At 43.6% G+C, this 20924-nt stretch overlaps 1 protein-coding gene across 1 annotated transcript in view; it reads left to right on the forward strand.

The window, feature by feature from the left end:
- The first annotated feature begins 2489 nt into the window (after window positions 1-2489).
- SNX4 (sorting nexin 4) overlaps window positions 2490-20924 on the forward strand; it is a 58125-nt gene continuing 39690 nt past the window's right edge. Inside the window, exons 1-2 of the mRNA XM_030579770.1 lie at window positions 2490-2624; window positions 10555-10673. Of these exons, the coding sequence (XP_030435630.1) occupies window positions 2511-2624; window positions 10555-10673 (233 nt within the window). The 5' untranslated portion in view covers window positions 2490-2510. The remainder of the gene's footprint in view (window positions 2625-10554; window positions 10674-20924) is intronic.

A 20924-nucleotide genomic window follows, 5' to 3' on the forward strand; every position in this document is an offset into this window, starting at 1 on the left:
ACAGTATTTCTAACTGAGTACAAGCTATAAGTGATATTTTTTCTTTTATAATTAAAGAGTAGTATTCAACATGAATAATGATGGCAAAATCTGGCCCTATGTTTTCCTCTGTTACACACTTATTCACAGAGAAGCAGTGTTGTCTATTGGTAAGAGCTCAGAACTAAGATCCATGACTTAGGAATTCTATTCCCATCTCTGCTAATGTGATCAAGCAAGTTACTTGACCTCTTTCTGCAGGGCTGCCCAGAGGATTCAGGGGGCCTGGGGCAAAGTGGGGGAGCTTTGTACTTGTACTCACTTGGCGGCGGTCTGGGTCTTCGGCGGCATTTCAGCGGCGGGGGGCCCTTCAGTTGCTCCGCGTCTTCGGCAGCACTGAATGCTCCCCCCCGCCAAAATGCCACCGAAGACCTGGACTGCCACTGGACCAGGGCTCGCGGGGCCCCTGCAGGGCCCGGGGCAAATTGCCCCACTTGCGCCCCCACCCCCGGGCGGTCCTGTCTTTCTGTGCCTCAGTTTATTGATCTGTGAAAGAGATATAATAATGTTTACCTCTTTCACAAAGATATTAAGAGAATTCCTGATTAAAGAGCTTTTGAAATAATTGGATGAGAGGTGATGTGTATTATTACTTTTACTGATAGCACTGTTTTCATAATAAAAACAAAGTTTGATAGTGTATATAGGTTTCATTAAAGAATTTCAATTATATTACTGATATAGATCAGAAAAATTTGAGTATGCACGTCCTTTAAATGCAAATGTAATGGATACAAGATATGAATCTTAATGTATATCTTGAGTAAACATACTGAGGACCACACCATAATGGGAAACAGATTTTGTGTTACAGTGTGCAATCATGCATTTACATCTAAACTGGACTTTGGGTTTATAAAACAAATCTTAAATCAATCATATTCAAAGGACATATCAGCAGTTCGCATATTTGTAAAAGGCTTTCATTCCAAGAAACCCTTCAGTGAAAAAACTTGGGAAACTCACTGCCCTGCTAGAAAGAAGGGGTGAGATAACAATTCAAGTCATCTGAGAAGAAATTTGAACAAACATTGAAGACAACAGAATAGAAACCAGATGCAGGATATTCGTTCACAGTTCTGTGAAGAAGGTTTTGGGGTTTATTTGAAATGCAGTTGGGAGAAAAGGATAAATTATCGATGAAGAACATGTGCAAGTTCAGCTGTGGTTAATGCTGAAGTTGTGCCCACTGAAAGAACAATGAAGCACAGTTTTACTTCTCAAGCTACAATGAAAGATATTCTGCTTAATTATTTATTATTATTTGTATTATTATAATAGTGCCTAGAAGCCCTAACTGAGATCAGGGTCCCATTCTGCCAGATGATATATGTCCATGTAGGAAAAATAGTGTTTCTAATCTAAGACAAGATGCAACAAGTGAGTGCAACAATCAGAAGGAATGGGGAAGGAGGACAAAGTAAGTAGTAACAAGAACATTAGTTTAAAGGCTAAATAAATGAGATAACTATCAGAAGCGACTGGCCATGTACCTAGCTGTTATCAGTTGGTACTTTCCTGTAGGCATCATGGTAGATGTGGGTTTTGACCAGGGATTTGTAGAACAGGATTTATGGACTGGTTCAGGAAGGGTATGTCATGTATAAGGGGGTAAAACAGCATGAAGGTGCCTATCAGAAAAACGGGCAAACAGGCACTGGAGACAGTTGGGAGGGAAGATACAAGAGTAGCTAAACTGAACATTTATAAATCAGAAGCTTGCCTGTTCCCTTTCGGAAAAGGCAGGTAGCAGAGGGATTCTAAAGTGAGAGTGAGGTGGTCAGAGTGACAGTCCACTGCACATGTTGCCAATGTCACACAGTTCTTAACAACTAACATTAGCAGCTCTTTTGTTATTTACCAAAAATAAAACTGAAATAATGAAGAGAACAATAATGCAAAAAATGACTAACAGTACAATACAATGTTTAGTCATGTAATAATAAATCCTCAATAGCTACTCCTGTTCCTGTAGGACAGCTGGGTGGAGTCAGAGCAGGGATGACTGTAACTATGCCAACATTTCAATCATGAATAATCATTGATAGCTGTTTTGTGCTCGCTGTTAACATATTATTAATTTATCCCTGACGGGCGACCAGAATCATCAGTAATTCTTCTCCCATCTGCACGGTTAATACATATTCTATCCTGTGCATTATGAGGTTATTATTTTATCACCGCACCCTTATTAGTTTGTTGCAGTTGGAGCACGTTTATTGACCGCTGTTGATTACCCCCGTGTCCAGGGCGCAGCTGGGCCCTGCCTGTGGTTTAGCGGCGGGGGGACAGGGGGCTGCACCCCGTTATTGCGCGTCACTGGCAGGGGGATCCCCTCGGGATACAGCAGGAGGAGCCAGGGGGAGGCTCTCCCCCGCCCTGCCATGAGTTTGCCCAGCCGGGCCGGTCCCAGCCCCCGGAGGCGCCGCGGCTGAGCGCCTGCGCGGAGGGGGAGCCGGGCCCTCATCCCCATGGAGAGGCCGGAGGCCGAGCCGCTCGGCGCTAGCCACAGCTGCCAGACGGGCGAGGCTGAGCCGGGCACCGGGCCCGCGGAGGAGGAACCCGGCGGAGCAGCAGCGGGCACGGTGAGGGGGCCGGGCGGCCCGCGAGCGGGGGCGGCCCGGCTGAGGGAGAGGAGGCGGCCGGGCTCCGCTCCGGCCTAGGCGCCTCTGCCGAGCGCCGCTCTTTCCTGCGGCCGGCGGCCGCTCGGGGCAGAGGTAGCGCGGAGCGGGCTGCAGCCCCCGGTGGAAGGGGGCAGGAGAGAGGGGCCCAGGCCTGGGCAGAGCGGGGCAGGACAGTGGCCCGAGTCCTGGGTGAGGGGCGGGCAGGGGCGGCAGCCTGGGTGTAGAGAAGCGACAGGTGGAAAGTGCCTCTCCCCAAATCACCTGCTCTCCTGTGAATTCCTCTCTGGGCCGGTTCCCCCGCCCTGGTCTTCTCACTCCTTGTCCTGACGTCTCACCAGCCCCTTAATGGTGCTTCCTTTGCCACCTTCCTTTCTGGCTGGCTTGTGCCTTGTGTTGGCCTTTGCCAAATCTCTCCCCCCTCCCCCCGTAATGCCAGGACCTTTGTGTGACTCCCCCAATGCCACACGCAAATCATTGCCCCTACTAAAGGTAACGTTTCTGCCTGGGGTGCCAGGAGCCTGCCTTTGTGGGCCCCTACCTGATCTGTGCTTGCCATAGGTACCGCATAGAGCGGCCGCCCCTTATTTACTGTAGAAGCTAAATCTCTGTGCCTTGACTTCCCATCTGTGACCAATACAGTGCCCATCTAGAAAAGGGAAATGAGGACAACCCAGGGAATTACTGACTAGTCAGCTTGACTTCTGTCCCTGGAAAAATAATGGAGCAAATAATTAAGCAATCAGTTTGAAAACATCTGGGGGGCGGGACTTTTTGGCCTAAGGGCCACATGGGAATTCTGAAACTTTATGGAGCGCTGGGTAGGGCGGGCTGTGCCTCCCCAAACAGCCTAGCCCCTGCCCCCTCAGAACCCTCCCACCTGTCCAACCCCACCTGCTCCTTGTCCCCTGACTGCCCCCTCATGGGACCCCCCAACAGCTCCCTCCCAGGACCCCAGCCCCCATGCACCCCCCCGCGTCCCCTGACTGTCCTGACCCTTATCCACACCCCGACAGACCCCCCCCCCAGGACTCCCACACCTATCCACCACCCCCTATTCCTTGTCCCCTCACCGCTCCCCACTCGCAACCTCTGCCCCATCCAACTGTCCCCTGACTGCCCTCCGGGATTTCCTGTCCCTTATCCAACCCCCCGTCTCCCTGCCCTCTTAACGTGCCACTCAGAGCAGCCTGACTGGTAGCCACGCTGCCCAGCTGGATCTAGCCATGCTGCAGTGCTGTCTGGCAGGAGTTCGCAATGCCACTGCCCAGTGTGCTGGCAGCATGGTGTGCTGAGGCTGCAGGGGAGGAGGTACAGCAGGAGAGGGGCCGGGGGCTAGCCTCCGTGGCCGGGAGTTCAAGGGGTGGGCAGGACGGTCCCGCGGGCTGTAGTTGGCCTGCCTCTGATCTAGAAGTTCATAAGGTGATAAGTGACAATCAGCATGGATTTGTCAAAAACAAATAGTGTCAAACCAACCTGATAGCTTTCTTTGATAGTGTAACGAGTCTTGTGGATAGGGGGAAAGTGGTAGATAGACTCATAGACTTGAAGGTCAGAAGGGACCATTTTGGTCATCTAGTCTGACCTGCGCAACGCAGGCCACAGAATCTCACTCACAAACTCCTGTAACAAACCCCTAACCTATATCTGAGTTATTGAAGTCCTCAAATCATGGTTTAAAGACCTTGACTTTAGTAAGGCTTTTGATACTGTCTCGCATAATGTCTTAAACAAACTAGGGAAATACAACGTAAATGGATCTACTATATGATGGGTGCATAAGTGATTGGAAAACCATTCCAAGAGAGTAGTTATTAGTAGTTCACAGTCAAGCTGGAAGGGCATATCAAGTGGGGACCCACAGGGATCAATTCTGAGTCTGATTTGGTTCAATATTTTCATCAGTGATTTAAATAATGGCATTGAGAGTACACTTATAAAGTTTGTGGATGATACCAAGCTGGGAGAGATGCAAGTGCTTTGAAAGATAGGATTAAAATTCAAAATGGTCTGGACAAACTGGAAAAATGATCTGAACTAAATAGGACAAATGCTAAGTACTCCACTTAGGAAGTAACAATCAGTTGCATGCATACAAAATGGGAAATGAGTGCCATGGGAGAAGTACTGCAGAAAGGGATCTGGTGGTCATAGTGGTCCCCAAGCTAAATATGAGTCAACAGTGTAACACTGTTACAAAACAAAAAAAAGCAAACATCATTCTCAGGGACATCATGTATTAGCAAGATGTTGTAAGCAAGACATGAGAAGTAATTCTTCCGATCTACTCTGGGCTGATTAGGCCTCAACTGCAGTATTGTGTCCAGGTCTGGGCTCCATATTTCAGGAAGGATGTGGACACATTGGAGGGAGTCCAGAGAAGAGTGACAAAAATGATGAAAGGTCTAGAAAACATGACCTAAGAAGGAAGATTGAAAAAATTGGGTTTGTTTAGTCTGGTAAAGAGAAGACTGAGAGGGGATATTATAAGTTTTCAAGTATGTAAAAGGTTTTTAGAAGGAGGAGGAGGAAGAATAATTGTTTTTCTTAACCACTGAGGATAGGACAAGAAGCAGTGAGCTTAAATTGAAGCAAGGGAGGTTTACATTGGACATTAGGAAAAACTAACTGTCTGGGTAGTTAAGCACTGGAATAAATTGCCTAGGGAGGTTGTGGAATCTCCATCATTGGAGATTTTTAAGAGCAGATTAGACAAACACCTGTCAGGAATGGTCTAGATCAGTGCTTCTCAAAGTCAGGCCGCTGTTTGTTCAGGGAAAGCCCCAGGCAGTCCGGGCCGGTTTGTTTACCTGCCACATCCGCAGGTTTGGTTGATCACGGCTCTGACTGGCCATGGTTCGCTGCCCCAGGCCAATGGGGCAGCGGGAAGCAGCGCAGGCCGAGGGATGTGCTGGCCGCCCTTCCCACAGCCCCCATTGGCCTGGAGCGGCGAACCATGGCCAATGGGAGCCACGATTGGCCAAACCTGCTGATGCGGCAGGTAAACAAACCAGCCCGGACTGCCTGGGGCTTTCCCTGAACAAGCGGCTGCACGACTTTGGGAAGCACTGGTCTAGATAATTAATCCTGCCATGAGTGCAGTGGACTGGACTAGATGACTTCTTGAGGTCCCTTCCAGTTCTGTGATTCTAAGACATGCTTTGTTTTCCCATCTGTAAAATGGGGATTACACTTACCTCCTTCTCAGGGGCATTTTGAGGCTAAACTCACTAGCACATGTGAAGCACTTTTAGACCCTTGGGTGGAAGGTACAGTAGAAAGGTATCGTAACAAACAGAATTATATTAAAATAACATTAGACTTTCTGAGCACCTCTGCTCTCACATTTCTTCCCACTATAGTGAATTTTGACCATCAAACCTATGTATATTCATAATTGTCTTTGTTTTTTAAATAAAATAAATTTGTGTAAAAGACTTGGAGCAGTGATAATCTGGAGCTTATCAGTGATGGTCTTACCTGATAGTCATATCTTTTAAAAAGATACTAAAACAACTTTTAAAATAGATTGGAATGCATCTTGTTGGCTCCTAAAAATGGCATACCTATTTAGTTGGGATGACTGTCCGGAAACCGATTCAAAATGATGGTTTAATGACACACCTACTCTACTTTCGTGGCTTACCAGTATTCAGGTGAGTTTATACAACAAACTTTGCACAGCTGGCCCTCTCTGTATAAGAGGAACTATTTTAACAAAAAAAAATTATATGAGTGAAAACTAGTGTTCTACAGGGAAATAAGTGTTAGCTATATGTATGCAAAATTAAGAAGTACCCTGGTGTTCCTGGTACTCTCACCCATGTAATTCTCTAATAGTGGCTTGAAAATTGGCTGAACCTACAGGGCATGTCATATAAACCGTTGTAGTAGATGTAGGCTCGTACTGCAGTCGCAAAATAATGTTTAGTTCACTCTACATCTAGACCTTTATTGCATTGTCAGACTCGGATCTTAAAATTCTTTGGCACTTTTTAAGTAACATTGTTTTTATGAAAACTATTAACAAAGAATTTCACTCAAAAGGTGGAATGAAAAAGTCCTTTGAGGAGACTTGCAAACTCTGCTCTAGAGTCATAAAGTAACTTCTTCATTATAGATGACCCAAAGCCTCAGGACAGCAGGGATATGGTAGGAAATTTAAAGCTGCCTGAGGGCTTGTCTACATCACAAAGTTGCAGCGCTGGTGAGGGGGTTACAGCGCTGCAACTTAGGAGGTGTACACATCTGCAGGGCATCACCAGCGCTGCAACTCCCTGTTTGCAGCGCTGGCCGTATTCCCGTTTTGTCTCGGGTGTAGAGGATCCAGCGCTGGTGATCAAGTGTAGACACTTACCAGCGCTTTTCTTGACCTCCGTGGAATAAGCAGGTATCCCAGCATACCTGAGGAAGCCTCTGGTAATCAAGCAGGTCTCCTTCCCCGGTTTGCTCTTGCGTTCCCCGAACCCCCGAGCAAGCAGGTCTCCTTCCCTGCGGTTTGCTCTCGCGTTCCCCGAACCCCCGAGCAAGCAGGTCTCCTTCCCTGCGGTTTGCTCTCACGTTCCCCGAACCCCCGAGCAAGCAGGTCTCCTTCCCTGCGGTTTGCAGGGGGGTTCGGGGAACGCGAGAGCAAACCGCGGCGAAGCTGGTCTCCTTCCCCGGTTTGCTCTCGCGTTCCCCGAACCCCCGAGCAAGCAGGTCTCCTTCCCTGCGGTTTGCAGGGGGGTTCGGGGAACGCGAGAGCAAACCGCGGCGAAGCTGGTCTCCTTCCCCGGTTTGCTCTCGCGTTCCCCGAACCCCTGTGCAAGCAGGTCTCCTTCCCTGCGGTTTGCTCTCGCGTTCCCCGAATCCCCGAGCAAACAGGTCTCCTTCCCTGCGGTTTGCAGGGGGGTTCGGGGAACGCGAGAGCAAACCGCGGCGAAGCTGGTCTCCTTCCCCGGTTTGCTCTCACGTTCCCCGAACCCCCGTGCAAGCAGGTCTCCTTCCCTGCGGTTTGCAGGGGGGTTCGGGGAACGCGAGAGCAAACCGCGGCGAAGCTGTCCTCCTTCCCCGGTTTGCTCTCGCGTTCCCCGAACCCCCCTTGAAGCCGCCCAACAGCGCTGCAGTGTGGCCACTTCTAACACCACTTGCAGCGCTGGTTGCTGTAAGTGTGGCCACTCTGCAGCGCTGGCCCTATACAGCTGTACTAATACAGCTGTAACAACCAGCGCTGCAAAATTGTAGATGTAGACATACCCTGAGACAGATGCCTCCTGGAATGGTCACTATCTAATTATTAAATATTAAAAATTCTGTTCATTCTTTAGTTACTCTTAAATAGCACTCTTTCAAGGGTGGCTGATACTTACATAATCTGCTTCTGAAGTATCACTTTCACAAATAATATAGACCCTATAATTCTAAGTGATCTGATTAAAGGAGTTGAGTGTGGGTTTGGGAGGAATAGGAGGTGGCTTAGTAAAGATTTTGTCACAAATATTTACTAAGGGAAGCCTGTGACCCGTCCGTGACTTTTACTAAAAAGATCAGTGACAAAATGGGAAGAGAGAAGGCTCCAGCACCCGTCACTAGTGCTGGGATTCTAAGGTCCCCCGCCATAACCGGTGGCTTGGCTGCTGCGCCCCCCCCCCCCCCCCCCCCGGACACTCAACAGGCAGTGAGGCGAGTGCTTACACAACCCTTACGTGTTGCAGAAAATGTCTCCAGTGACTGACCCAAAAGGACACACTGGGGATGGTCCATGTTTACGCAGCTCCAGTGGCCCCAGTATCCACTGCATAAAGAACAAAAATTTGATAATGGGCTCTTCAGTCTAGCAGACAAAGGTATAACAAGATCCAATTGCTGGAAGTTAAAGCCAGACAGATACAGATTGGAAATAAGGTGCACATTTTAACAGTGAGGATAATTAACTATTTACAAGGGGTTGTGGTGGATTTTCCATCACTGACCATTTTTAAAATCAAGATTGGATGTTTTCCTAAAAGTTATGCACTTGTTCAAACAGGAATTAATTCAGGAAAGTCTGATGGCCTATGTAGACTAGATGATCACTGCGTGGTCCCTTCTGGCTTAATAATCTGTGAACAGGTACACAGGGGTTGTGGCCTCTATTTCAGCCTTACAGCCTGCTTCTCATTTGGATGATACAGAGCACTTTTGGAAACTTGTGCTGCAATGTGCATGTATAAGATTGCTAGCACATCCTTTGCTAGATTTTTTTTTTTCTACATTTCCTCAAATATACTATTTCCTGGAATATTTTTGTTGGTCTTAGACCGTAATTGACATAACCACATTCTGCTGTTTCCAGCGTGTAATGCTGGGTAGGACAGCTCATATGTATCGCTTTACAATATATCTTTATAGCAACTAAAAAAAACAAAAAAACCCACTGCTGTGAGTCTGTCATCTAGGTCTGTCTCTTGGCTGAAATGACAAACCAAGGTCCTGACCAGATAAACTCCCTGAAATCACTCAAGTTGAATTTGGGCTGGACGCTGATACTAGCACATCTAGCTCTTTAAAAATCACTCAAGACGTAGAGGTGATAGTTTCAGTGATCCACCCAAATTCAACTTGACTAATTTCAGAGTGAGTTTAGGCAGGGAGAATGTAGTTTCAGTAGAATAAGGCTTTTGTTTTTTGTTATAGTTTGTCTTAAACTATTGTGTAGAATTTTGCACTATTGAACAAATGCCACGTTCTGCTTTTCTATACTGGTAATTTCCTGAAAGTCTTTCACCAATGCTAGCTCCAAAGGGAGTGCAAGTTTAGGCCAGCCGCCATTGGTTTTTATTGCTGTATTGTCTAACTATGGTTGTTCATACTGTAGAAATTAAGTTTTCTTCCTCTCCAAAAGCTCAGTGATAAAACCATCTTTTAGCAGAACCCCCACTAAAGAAAAAGGCATTTGTATTTGTATGTGTGGTAAATCTGTTTTCTGTTGACACCCGTTGCAACTTCCAGTAGATGAAGGTGCCCTTTATATGTGCATACATTTCTTTCTACATAAGAGCTGAGGTTTTCTGTAGTTTCTAAGGTTGCTTATGGCATGAACCTTTCACTGGAAAAATTAGGAGCTGCTGGATTACATTTTGGAGTAGAGGAGAAGTTAGTTCCTGTAGAGCACCAAATGCAATCCCTCCCCACACAGATCCATTCACAGGACTGCTGCAAAAAATCACTTTCATCTCTCATTGCTTTGATCAGATCACCCCTCTCTTTGCATCTCTCCACTCACTCCCTTTTCTGCATCACATCAAACATAAATTGGTTTTCATTTTCAAGGCCATTCACAGCCTACCATATGCTATTGAGATGTTGCCTCCTGCCTCCACTCTACCATTGATGCCAACTTTCATCATCCACTTGTTAAATTTTCAAATAAGCACCTTTATGCTTTTGTCCGTCCTGCCCCTCATACATGGGAGGAGTTCCCTGTAAGCATGTGCAAAGCTATCTTATTGACCTTATTCAAATCCTTCCTTAAAATGCTCCTTTACCATAAAGCCTACAACAATTTGACGGTGGTCAGACAGCTGATGTACTGAGGTTGCTGTCTGCCACTCATAGTGACCAATATTCTTGTGGTTTTTCTTGTGCTTCCCCATCTGTCTGTATCCACCTGTTGTCTCCTTGTAAGCTCTTTGGGACAGGAACTGTCTTTTCATTCTGTGTTTGTACAGCGCTAGCACAGTGAGGTTCTGATCTATGCCTGGGGCTTCTAAGTGCTACTGCAAGATAAATAATAAAATAATTCTCGGCTTTACATTGGGAAAAGCTAATAAAGTGGCTACTTGTCTCTTGATAGAGATGGGGGGGAAGGAGAAAGGAATTGATGCATATTTCTTTCTCCAATGACTTGTGTGACCCTTGTAACTTTTCTTCTAAGATGATGGAAGATTGTTTATCAAAGAAAATAGAGATCACTGTCTCGGAAGCAGAAAAACGGACTGGAAGAAATGCCATGAACATGCAAGAAACCTACACTGCTTACCTCATTGAGACAAGGTGGGTAATAAGAACTAAAGTGAATGTAGGTTAGTAGATGAGCTATTTTTTTTAAAAGGTAGACTAGCTTCTGATTGTACATTATTTCTTTAAAACGCCTATTTAGAGTCCAAGTGCAGTTACAGTGAGAGAACAGGGTTAGTTTCTGCTTTTAATTATACAATATCTATTTATGTAGGAAATAGTACAACTTTTTATGTGAAAATGTGGGAGGTGACAAAGGGATAGAGGAACTCTGGGCTGGTTTACACTCTGGGGGGAGATCAATCTTAGTTATGCAACTTCAGCTACGTGAATAACGTAGCTGAAGTCAACATACTTAGATCAACTTACCGTGGTGTCTTCACTCAGTATGTCTCGTTGATTCCCCTTGCGCTTCTCGTTGAGATGGAGTACTGGAGTCGACGCTAGAGCAGTCGGTGGTCGATTTATCGTGTTTATACTAGACATGATAAATCGACCCCCCCACTGGATCGATCGCTGCCCTTTGATCCAACCGCTAGTGTAGATGTGCCCTCTGGATGAGCAGCTCTAATCCGTATTGTAGGTAACTGTTCATTCTGTGTTTTTTGGAAGGTGCATCTGAAAGAATTTTTTGACACTGTGTTAAACAACAACCTTCCTTGATGCATGCTTGATTCTTGGGGTGAAATGTGCTTGGTCAGAATGCACGTTGTGGCTGAAAAGAATGATTTAACTTATTTGGCATACAGGAAAGCAAAGGGATCTCTTGTTTTGAATTGTGCTAGTTAAGTCAAAACTCGTAGCATTTAGCTGTATGCTAAATTTATCTATTTTTTTTAAATGGTGCTGATAAAATCAAATTAACATTTTCCTCTTTGAGAGGCATTTTAAAGTAAACATTTAATTAACCTGCTTCTCTTACTTTTGTTGTGTTTTTTTTAATTAGAAATTGTTTTTGTTGCTTAAATGGTTTTTCAAATCAGGTTCTAGTAACTGTCTACGTAATGCAAATATGGCAAACGGATTTCTGTCTATGCAATGAAGATTGTTTGCAATTGTAAATGTTCTAGCAGTAGTGAACAAGTGTAAATAAAAACAGGTCAGACTTTTTCACAAGATAGATTTCCACCTGTCAGAGCCACTTTGATACCTTTACTCACTTTGGAAAGCACTTTATTCCCTAAGTGGTCCCATCAATGGGACAGCTTGTGGAGATTGCTGCTATTAAAAAAAGTAAAAGGTTCACAATCCAGCCCTAGACGGGGTCCTGTACCTGTTGCCATTGACATCAGTAGCGCGTATATGTATGTATATGTTACGAGTAAATCTGGAAACGTGAAGTCTACACAGAACTTTGTGAAACTAACAAAGTTTAATAATCTTTTACATAGATACAAAATTAATATATCCTGAGGAATTTAAATTGCAACATAAGTGACATTTCCCATGATATGAGGCACCCAGTTGTTAAGTAGTTAAGCGGCTCTTTAGTTTGTACTGGCTTTCAAACATTCCTTTGTAGGATAATTTATTTCACACTGATTGTTGATACTGTAAAGCTGCAACATACTCATGCAGAAATACCTTTTGTTATATATTATGCTGAATTCTAAGAATAGGTCATGACATCTTTTTTGTGCATCATGCCTCTATATGCTAATAGAGTACATGAGGTTCTCTCTCACTTTGGAAGCTTAACTTCTTAAAAGAGAAGCTCCAGGAGAGATTCCTGCTTTATTTGTATTTATGGGTGTAACATACATATTCCCCACCACTGTAGTTTTGCATACTTGGTTACATGTGCATTTATAAAACCATAGGATTTTTTTTCTTTAAAATGTATGGTCTTAAAGTTAGGGATGTAATGAATCTTTCGCTTAGATAAAAATACCATTTTGCCAGTATTTGTATTTGACAGCTAGGGAAGGGCAAAATCTGAATAGGTCTAGTAGCTAGCTGTGATCTGAAGCGCGCTCTGGTGTGCCTCTGTTAGAGCTGGGCAAAATTTTTCAGATAACACTTTTTTTTGCCAAAAAATGCATATTTAAGTTTGACCAAAATATTTTGCAAATAATGTCAAATTCACGAATTGTTGTGGCTGAAAATACCAAAACAATTCTGAAGAAAAAAGAAACTGTTTCAATAATTTCAGAATAAACATTTTGATCTTTTTCTTTTCAGACTGATTTTTTCCTTCAGTTTCATAAAGGAAAAACCTTCAAATGAAATGTTTTGGGTCGAATGAAATGTTTTGTTTGACTTGAAACAATTTTTTTTCTGGTTCATCCAAACTGGAAAATCATTTGTTAGCACAACTCTAGTCTCTCTATACAGCCCTAAACCATGCTGATGCCTTCTCCAGTTCCCATCGTTTTTGCTTGCACAGCTCTTTCCCAGTGCCAGAGATGCCTCTCATTGCCCATGTTCCTGCTTCCTACCACTCAGATTCTTATTCAGTGGTCAGCAACTACTAAGGCTAATTACACAGTTGTCAGACAAATACTGAAAATGTGAATTTGTCCCATTCTATTTGCAAGGAGTGCTGGCTTCCCAGTACAAATGTAATTGCAGGCTATTAATCTTGCATCATACTGAGCTTGTAAATTTGAGTGGGCTTCACAATATGCCTGAAAGTAATAGGATATTTTGATGTTCTGTAGCTAAGGAATAAAATTCAGTTCACAGTAGTAAGAAAGAAGAACATTCAGTAACAGTTGCATTATATTTACGATTATTCATGGGTTCCAAGGCTTCCATTGTCCAAGTTTTAATTATGGGGTGGTTGTTTTGTTTTAAAGTCAAATTGTACAAATAACTAAGAGTGAACTAAACTTGTATGCAGCAGCAGCAGTCAAAAAAGTTAATAGAATGTTGGGAATCATTAAGAAAGGAATAGATAAGAGAGAAAATATCATATTGCCTCTATATCAATCTGTGGTACGCCCACATCTTGAACACTGGGTGCAGATGTGGTTGTCCCATCTCAAAAAAGATATATTGGAATTGGAAAAGGTTCAGAAAAGAGCAACAAAAATGATTAGGTGTATAGAACGGCTTCCGTATGAGGAGAGATTAATAAGACTGGGACTTTTCAGCTTGGAAAAGAGACAACTAAGGGGGGATATGATTGAGGTCTATAAAATCATGGCTGGTATAGAGAAAGTAAATAAGGAAGCGCTGTTTACTCATTGTCATAACACAAGAACTGGGGGTCACCAAATGAAATTAATAGGGAGCAGGTTTAAAACAAACAAAAGGAAGTATTTTTTCACACAACGCATAGTCAACCTGTGGAACTCTTTGCTAGAGGATATTGTGAAGGCCAAGACTATAACAGGGTTCGAAAAAGAGCAAGGTAAATTCATGGAGGATAGGTCCATCAATGGCTATTAGACCAAATGGGAAGGGATGGTGTCCCTAGCTTCTGTTTGCCAGAAGCTGGGAATGAGCGGCAGGGAATGGATCACTTGATGACTACCTGTTCTGTTCATTCCCTCTGGGCACCTGGCATTGGCCACTGTCAGAAGACAGGATACTGGGCTAGATGGACTTTTGGTCTAACCCGGTATGGCCATTCTTATGTTCTGATGAATGTGCCTTGGTAATGGAAGATAAGTATGTGGCTATTGGAAATATACCAAGCTGGGCACACGTACAGACTGAGCTGCGAGAAGATCTAATGTGTTTCGAACTATCCCTGGGAGCCAGTGAAACCCACTAACTGGTTTGTTTCAAAATGCAAGTGATAGTATCTCCATCTTCCTTTAGGAAAAGGATGTATGCAGTGAATTTTAAAGTTTCACGCACACCATCATCAGATGGGATTTCCTTATTGATCTGTTGTTTATCAGTGACCATTAGAAAACTTGGTGTGGATTCTTTCTCTGACAACACATGGCAGCACTGTAGGCTGCGAAAGTCCAGCACATCTCGGATGTTGGACTTCCCAAAGGGATCCCATTTTATGTAAATTCTTGGTTTACATTGTTAGCATTGACTCAATAGATCTTACGGATAAAACTTTTTTCTTCTATTTTCTAACAGTCTTGAGAAAGCGTATCCATATCCAGCATCCATAAAATCACTGTCAGAGCACTTGTCCTCTTCAAAGTACTTGATAAACATACATCAGTCTTTGCAGTACCCCCTTGAGAGAAGTAGGTAAATGCCATATACATTATACAAATGAGGGAGAGAAGCTAGGGTGAACATGGGTGCCTAAAAGTCAGGCAGCTAAATAGTAGTTGTCTGATTTTCAGAGATGCTGAGCACCTGCAGCTCCTGCTTTGTGCAGGAGGAAATGCAGGTATTCAGCACCTCTGAAAAATCAGACAACTTTTAATTTAAATAAAAGAGCTTTAGGTACCCATCTGAAAATGTTGATGTAAGTGATTTTGTTTGATGACAGCTCTCTTTGGCAGCTTTCAAACCTGCCAGTATCTGGTAGAAACAACTGAAATGTGAGACCAATGAATGAAATGTGGCAGTGTGGAACACAGGTGGACCACAACTGACAAACTATAACGGTTTTTAACCATGGAATCTGTTCAAGAGTGGTTCTCTTTTTAAATCCAGTTTGTCTTAAAAGGAAAACTGGAACGAGAGAATTTCTATCACGTGCAACAATAAGGACACCGTCATTTGGGCTGTTGGCAGGGTTTGAACCTAAGACATACAGAGCTAAAGTATAAAGTTTTAGCCTTCATATAGACCAGCCAGTAGAGGGAGAAGTACTGAAACACATAACATTCTACCACTATAGCAAATAGTCAGGTATCAGGAGTCCTGGATTCTAGTCTTGCGTCTGGGAAGAGCATGGTGTAGTAGTTAAACAGGATAGCCACTGGTTCTCCTTCTGAACACAATACCTTAGTTTGTTGTGTTCAGAAGGAGAGCCAGTGGGGCAGCATGGCTATGACCCAAGTTTTGTTTCTAGTTCTGGTAGAAATGATCTTGTAAGCTCTCAGCTAAATTATTTGTAAAATGAGAGAAATAATACTTGCCTCCCCCTAGGGTCCGGGATATGAGCCATTGCTTAACTGTAAGGGGTTTTAAAGTGTGTGTATATATAAATACAGATAGTGAGAGAAGTGATCCTGGAATCCATAGCCTGCTGGCTCCTACCTCAGTGCCCTTTCCCTTACACCAGAGTATTGTGAGGGTTTCTGTCTTCTCCGTGGAACATAAAGTAAGTTTCACAATTTTGTATTATTCCATGAGGGCAGTATAGTACGTCAGCACTGACCTAGGTGTTCAGATTTCATGGTGAAGGCATATGACCAGATAGGTATGATGTAACCTATAAAGATGTTAGAATGCAGGCTTTACTTAAAAAGGTGAGAAAGTATACATCTCTACATTGGGCAGGATGACTATTCACGATGTAGGTAAGAATATCTGCTAAATCTAAAATAATACTAAACTAAACATGGTAAGTGTGTGTGTTTTTTTTTTTTTTTGGTTTTTTTTTTTCTTTTCCTAAATATCTTTCCACTGCTGGAGGCACAGTTTCAGGTTCAGTCCATATGTTGACTTGACCCTTGTCCTAAAATCTTATTCAGGAGATTTAGGGGGATGAACCCTGCTAACCCTGTATTTGTTCGTTTTTTTTTTTGTTTTTTTTTTTTTACCAATTGGTGATTCTTGGGATGCAAAAGTGTTTTCTGTCAACAAAACTACCTTTTATCAATATATTTTGGCACACTATGATCAGTAACTTGCAAAGCATGTTTGACATTACTGTCCCTTAATGGTTCTTACTCTGTTTGTCATGAGACCCCAGTATAGAGATCCATTTTTGGAGAGGTAGTGAAGGAAGGACTGCATGACTCTTCCAGCAGGTACACATATACAGCATCTATATAGAGGATCAACATGATGTGTTTCAGTGAAGCAACAGTGTCATTTATTGCATGAATGCTGAAAGATCAAAGGCAAAACCTAACCATGTAACTTAAACAGTCAAAAGGGGTTGTTTGGTTTTACAAGGAAATAAAGCTCATATGTTTCCTTCCTTTCTCATTTAAGATTCATGAAGTAATTTCTCTTTGTATTACATTAAGAGCTGTTTAATGGCTCATTTCAGATCATTAGTTTATATAGCGAATGGGAAGACGTTAAGTAGATGAGCTAAATTTTTCACATTGGCACTTTGAATTAGGGAAAAGGAATGTGGCTTTTAGAGTAACCTAATCTCCTAATCACTTATGATAACATCAGTTATGGAGGTAAAAGTTGAAGGTTTTAATTTTTGTCATTTAATTTTTTCCAGGCAGGCTGGTTCAGCCAATGAATAAAGTGTATTGTTGGAACTGTACTTCGAGGGGAAACATATGGTTTTCCTATCTGAACATTGTACAAGCATTATATTGTATTTTTAAAACCAAAACAAATTGAAAAGTTTGATTGAATGTCAACAAGTGATTATGATCTTAATTGAAGCTGTGTCTACAATACTTGCATTTTATGATGAAGTTCATGATGTGGCCTCCAAAATTAGATGCTAATGAAGGTATTAAGTGTAATGAGTACCTCTGTGAATTTCTACTTCCTTTTGGAACAAGTTCCTCGGGAGACCGATTTTTGTAATCGGTGACATTTTATGGCTTCATAATGCAGCCAGGTGGAGACATATTTTATAAGATTAAAAAATGCTTTCTCCCATCTTACCTGCTTCTCCCAAACCCATCCCCACAAAATTCCAGTCCCTCATTAATACCGTATTGCAAAAGCCGATTCTGTGGATGAAGGTTCACAATCAAGATTTGTATGGTTTTTGTCCATCACAGCTCTGCAAAAGCATCCGCTCCTACTTTCCCAGTCTTATCCCGCTCAAACTCTCCAGTTCTGTGTATTTCTCCAAGTTACATATCGTCCATTTCTTCTTGGACTATCAAAAAATTGGGGGGGAAAGTAGAGGTGGTGTTTCCTCTCTTAACTATTTACTGCAGCAACGAATATTTTGAACTACAAATGGCTGTAAATGTTAGTTAAGGAGTTATGCTTTAGGACCATTATTAAAGTTAGTTGAACAGGCTTGAGAAGCATAAGTCTTGTAGGACTGCATTGTTTTTTTTTAAATACGTAGAAGGAATTTAATGCTTGTGCGGGTGCCTGATTAAAGCTCTGGAGACTGTAGTCATCTCCATAGAATACTGTCATATCAGTATATCTCAATACTTAATCTGGAGTGACCACTTCTAGGAATGAGAGCATTCAGTCCATTGGCTTCTGGCTTTTGTGAGTGGGAGAATTGGTCCTCCCTAGACATATAGAGGAGGGAGCAAGCCCTCCCATGGTGGAGGCAGCCCCCGGAAGAAACTGCCATTCCCCACGCTCCCTGCTTCTGCTGTTCCCAAACGTAGCTAGGGAAAAGTGTATTCAAGGATCCTAGTGCAGGGGTTCTCACAACACATTTGGTGGCATCAGAGTGTGGCTACCAATTCCTTGCTGGTGGCCGCTCTGACATTTTTCCTAAAATACTTAACTAACTTTAGGAAAAACAAATAAATATGCACATATACATATCATTGTAATTTATTTATGTAGGAATTTTTTGCAGACACAATAATAAAAATAATGTACAGTTGTCTCTATTCTTTACTAGACCTAAACAGAATAGAAACACAAATAAGGTGCTTTGCATGTTCTTGTCTTTTTTTTTTTCTTGTTTTTCCTGCTTTTTTGGTTGGTTTAAAAAAAACAAAACTTAGTCTGCTGTGAAAAGTGATATTAACAAGCATACAAATATTACTTTTCGCAGCAGACTTACTCAGCCCCAGCAAGCCCGGGGACAAGTTAATCCCTGGATGGGAGGTGGGTACAGAGTCGGCAGGGGCCAAGGGTGATGGGACACTGTGGGACACAGCAGAGCCCAGGAGGGATACGGGGATGAGCTTGGGGCCAGAGCCCACCACTCTTGTGGCCGGGGAATGGAGCTCGAAGCCCTGTGGCTGGAGCCTGCTGCCTGACGCCCCAGGGCTGAAGCCTGACCCCACTGACTGGGAAGGTGAGGAACTTGCACCTGTTGCCTGCTCTTCCAGCTTTTGTCTCTAGTCTCCAGAGAGGGCAGGGTCCAACCGCTGCTGCTGCCCCCCTCCTCCCCCGCCCCCAAATCACTGCCCAGGAGGCTGTGGCCGCAAGAAAAGTCACTGGTGAGTGCATGCGAGAAACACTTCCCTAGTGTCTGTATGCTTGTGATGTTAGCAGGCAGCTTTTCACAACTTGAAATCTGGACGTTATTTTCTGTGTGACCCTCTCGCTCACCCTCTGCTTCCAGGCTCGCTCCCTCGTTCACTCTGTTCGTCTCTGCGTTTCTTCAGCCCCCCCCATTCTTCCTTGCCCCATAACAAACTAAAAGGAAAGGGAACTAACCTGATGTGTATCATTCATGCTGATCACTCCCCTTTGTCTTTTGCCTTTTTAATTTACTCTTACATACCTATTGCACTGACCAATCTAAGAAGAGAGTTTGAATGTAAACTTTTTAGGGCAGAGACTGTCTTGCTATATGTGTATATGGCACCTAGCACAACCAGGTGCTGATTGTGACTGGGGCTTTGGGTGCCACCATAACACAAATAATAAGATAACTTCCACAAACGTAAGTACTCTGTCTTGGTGACGACTCCTTAATCAGTAACTGAAGTAATATATGTAATTCCTCCTTCTCTCCATGCAGGTAGACTAAGCTTGTGTTTCTGCTGTTGAGGGCTGAGGGAGTAGGAAGTAAGGGATTGATTTAGGTGATCTCTTCTCTTTTCCCCCCCCCCCCATTTATTTTGAATACTTCTCTACTTAGTCTCTCATTTAGAGGTGTGATTTCCCTCCCCCCCCATCATAAGTGGACTGATGAATACTAGGAACAATGCATGTTAGATTGTAATTCCTTAAGAATATTTGATAGAGCCAACCAGTCCCTTTCAAAGCTGATACAATGGGAGTATTGTGAGAAATGAAGAAACAGTTAGGTCCTTGGTCCAAATGACCCTCCTCTGCAGCCTTCTAGAATCATAGGACTGGAAGGGACCTCGAAATGTCAGTCCAGTCCCCTGCACTCATGGCAGGGCTAAGTATTATCTTGATGAAGTATTATTCTAGCTTTGCCTCCTTCTGTCTTATTTTTATGTAACTGCTTCTAGTTTAATATGCCCTTGCATAGTTTATATTGATTCTCATGGGAATTGATCAGAACTTAGCTTTATAATAGAGCATTCTGTGATCAGGAACAGTCAGCATGGATTCACCAAGTGGAAGTCATGCCTAACTAACCTAATTGCCTTCTATGGCTCTGTGGATGAGGGGAAAGTGGTGGACGTGTTATTCCTTGACTTTAGCAAAGCTTTTGATACAGTCTCCCACGGTATTCTTGCCAGCAAGTTAGACGTATTGGCTGGATGAATGGATTGTAAGGTAGATAGAAATCTGGCTAGATCGTCGGGCTCAATGGGTAGTGGTCAATGGCACCATGTCTAGTTGGCAGCCAGTATCAAGCGGAGTGCTCCAAGGGTCAGTCCTGAGGCCAATTTTGTTCAATATCTTCATTAATGATCTTGAGGATGGCCTGGATTACACCCTCAGCAAGTTTGCAGATGACACTAAACTGGGAGGAGTGGTAGATACGCTGCAGAGTAGGGATAGGATACAGAGGGACCTAGACAAATTAGGGGATTGGGCCAAAAGAAACTTGATGAGGTTCAAGAAGGACAAGTGCAGAGTCCTGCACTTAGGACGGAAGAATCCCATGCACTGCTACAGACTAGGGACAGAGCGGCTAGCCAACAGTTCTGCAGAAAAGGACCTAGGGGTTGCAGATGAGAAGCTGGATATGAGTCAACAGTGTGCCCTTGTTGCCAAGAAGGCTAACGGCATTTTGGGCTGTATAAGTAGGAGCATTGCCAGCAGATCGAGGAACGTGGTCATTGTTGAGGCCTCATCTGAAGTACTGTGTCCAGTTTTGAGCCCCACACTACAAGAAGAATGTGGAAAAATTGGACAGAGTCCAGTGTAGGGCAACAAAAATGATTAGGGGGCTGGAGCACATGACTTATGAAGAGAGGCTGAGGGAACTGGGATTTAGTCTGCAGAAGAGAAGAATGAGAGGGGATTTGATAGCTGCTTTCAACTGCCTGAAAGGGGGGAAGTAGTCCAAAGAGGATGGAGCTAGACTGTTCTCAGTGGTAGCAGATGACAGAACAAGGAGTAATGGTCTCAAGTTGTAGTGAGGGAGGTTTAGGTTGGATATTAGGAGGGCGATGAAACACTGGAATGGTTTACCTAGGGAGGTGG

This window comes from Gopherus evgoodei, chromosome 11, assembly GCF_007399415.2.
Source record: "Gopherus evgoodei ecotype Sinaloan lineage chromosome 11, rGopEvg1_v1.p, whole genome shotgun sequence".
In the NCBI taxonomy this organism is placed as follows: Eukaryota; Metazoa; Chordata; order Testudines; family Testudinidae; genus Gopherus; species Gopherus evgoodei.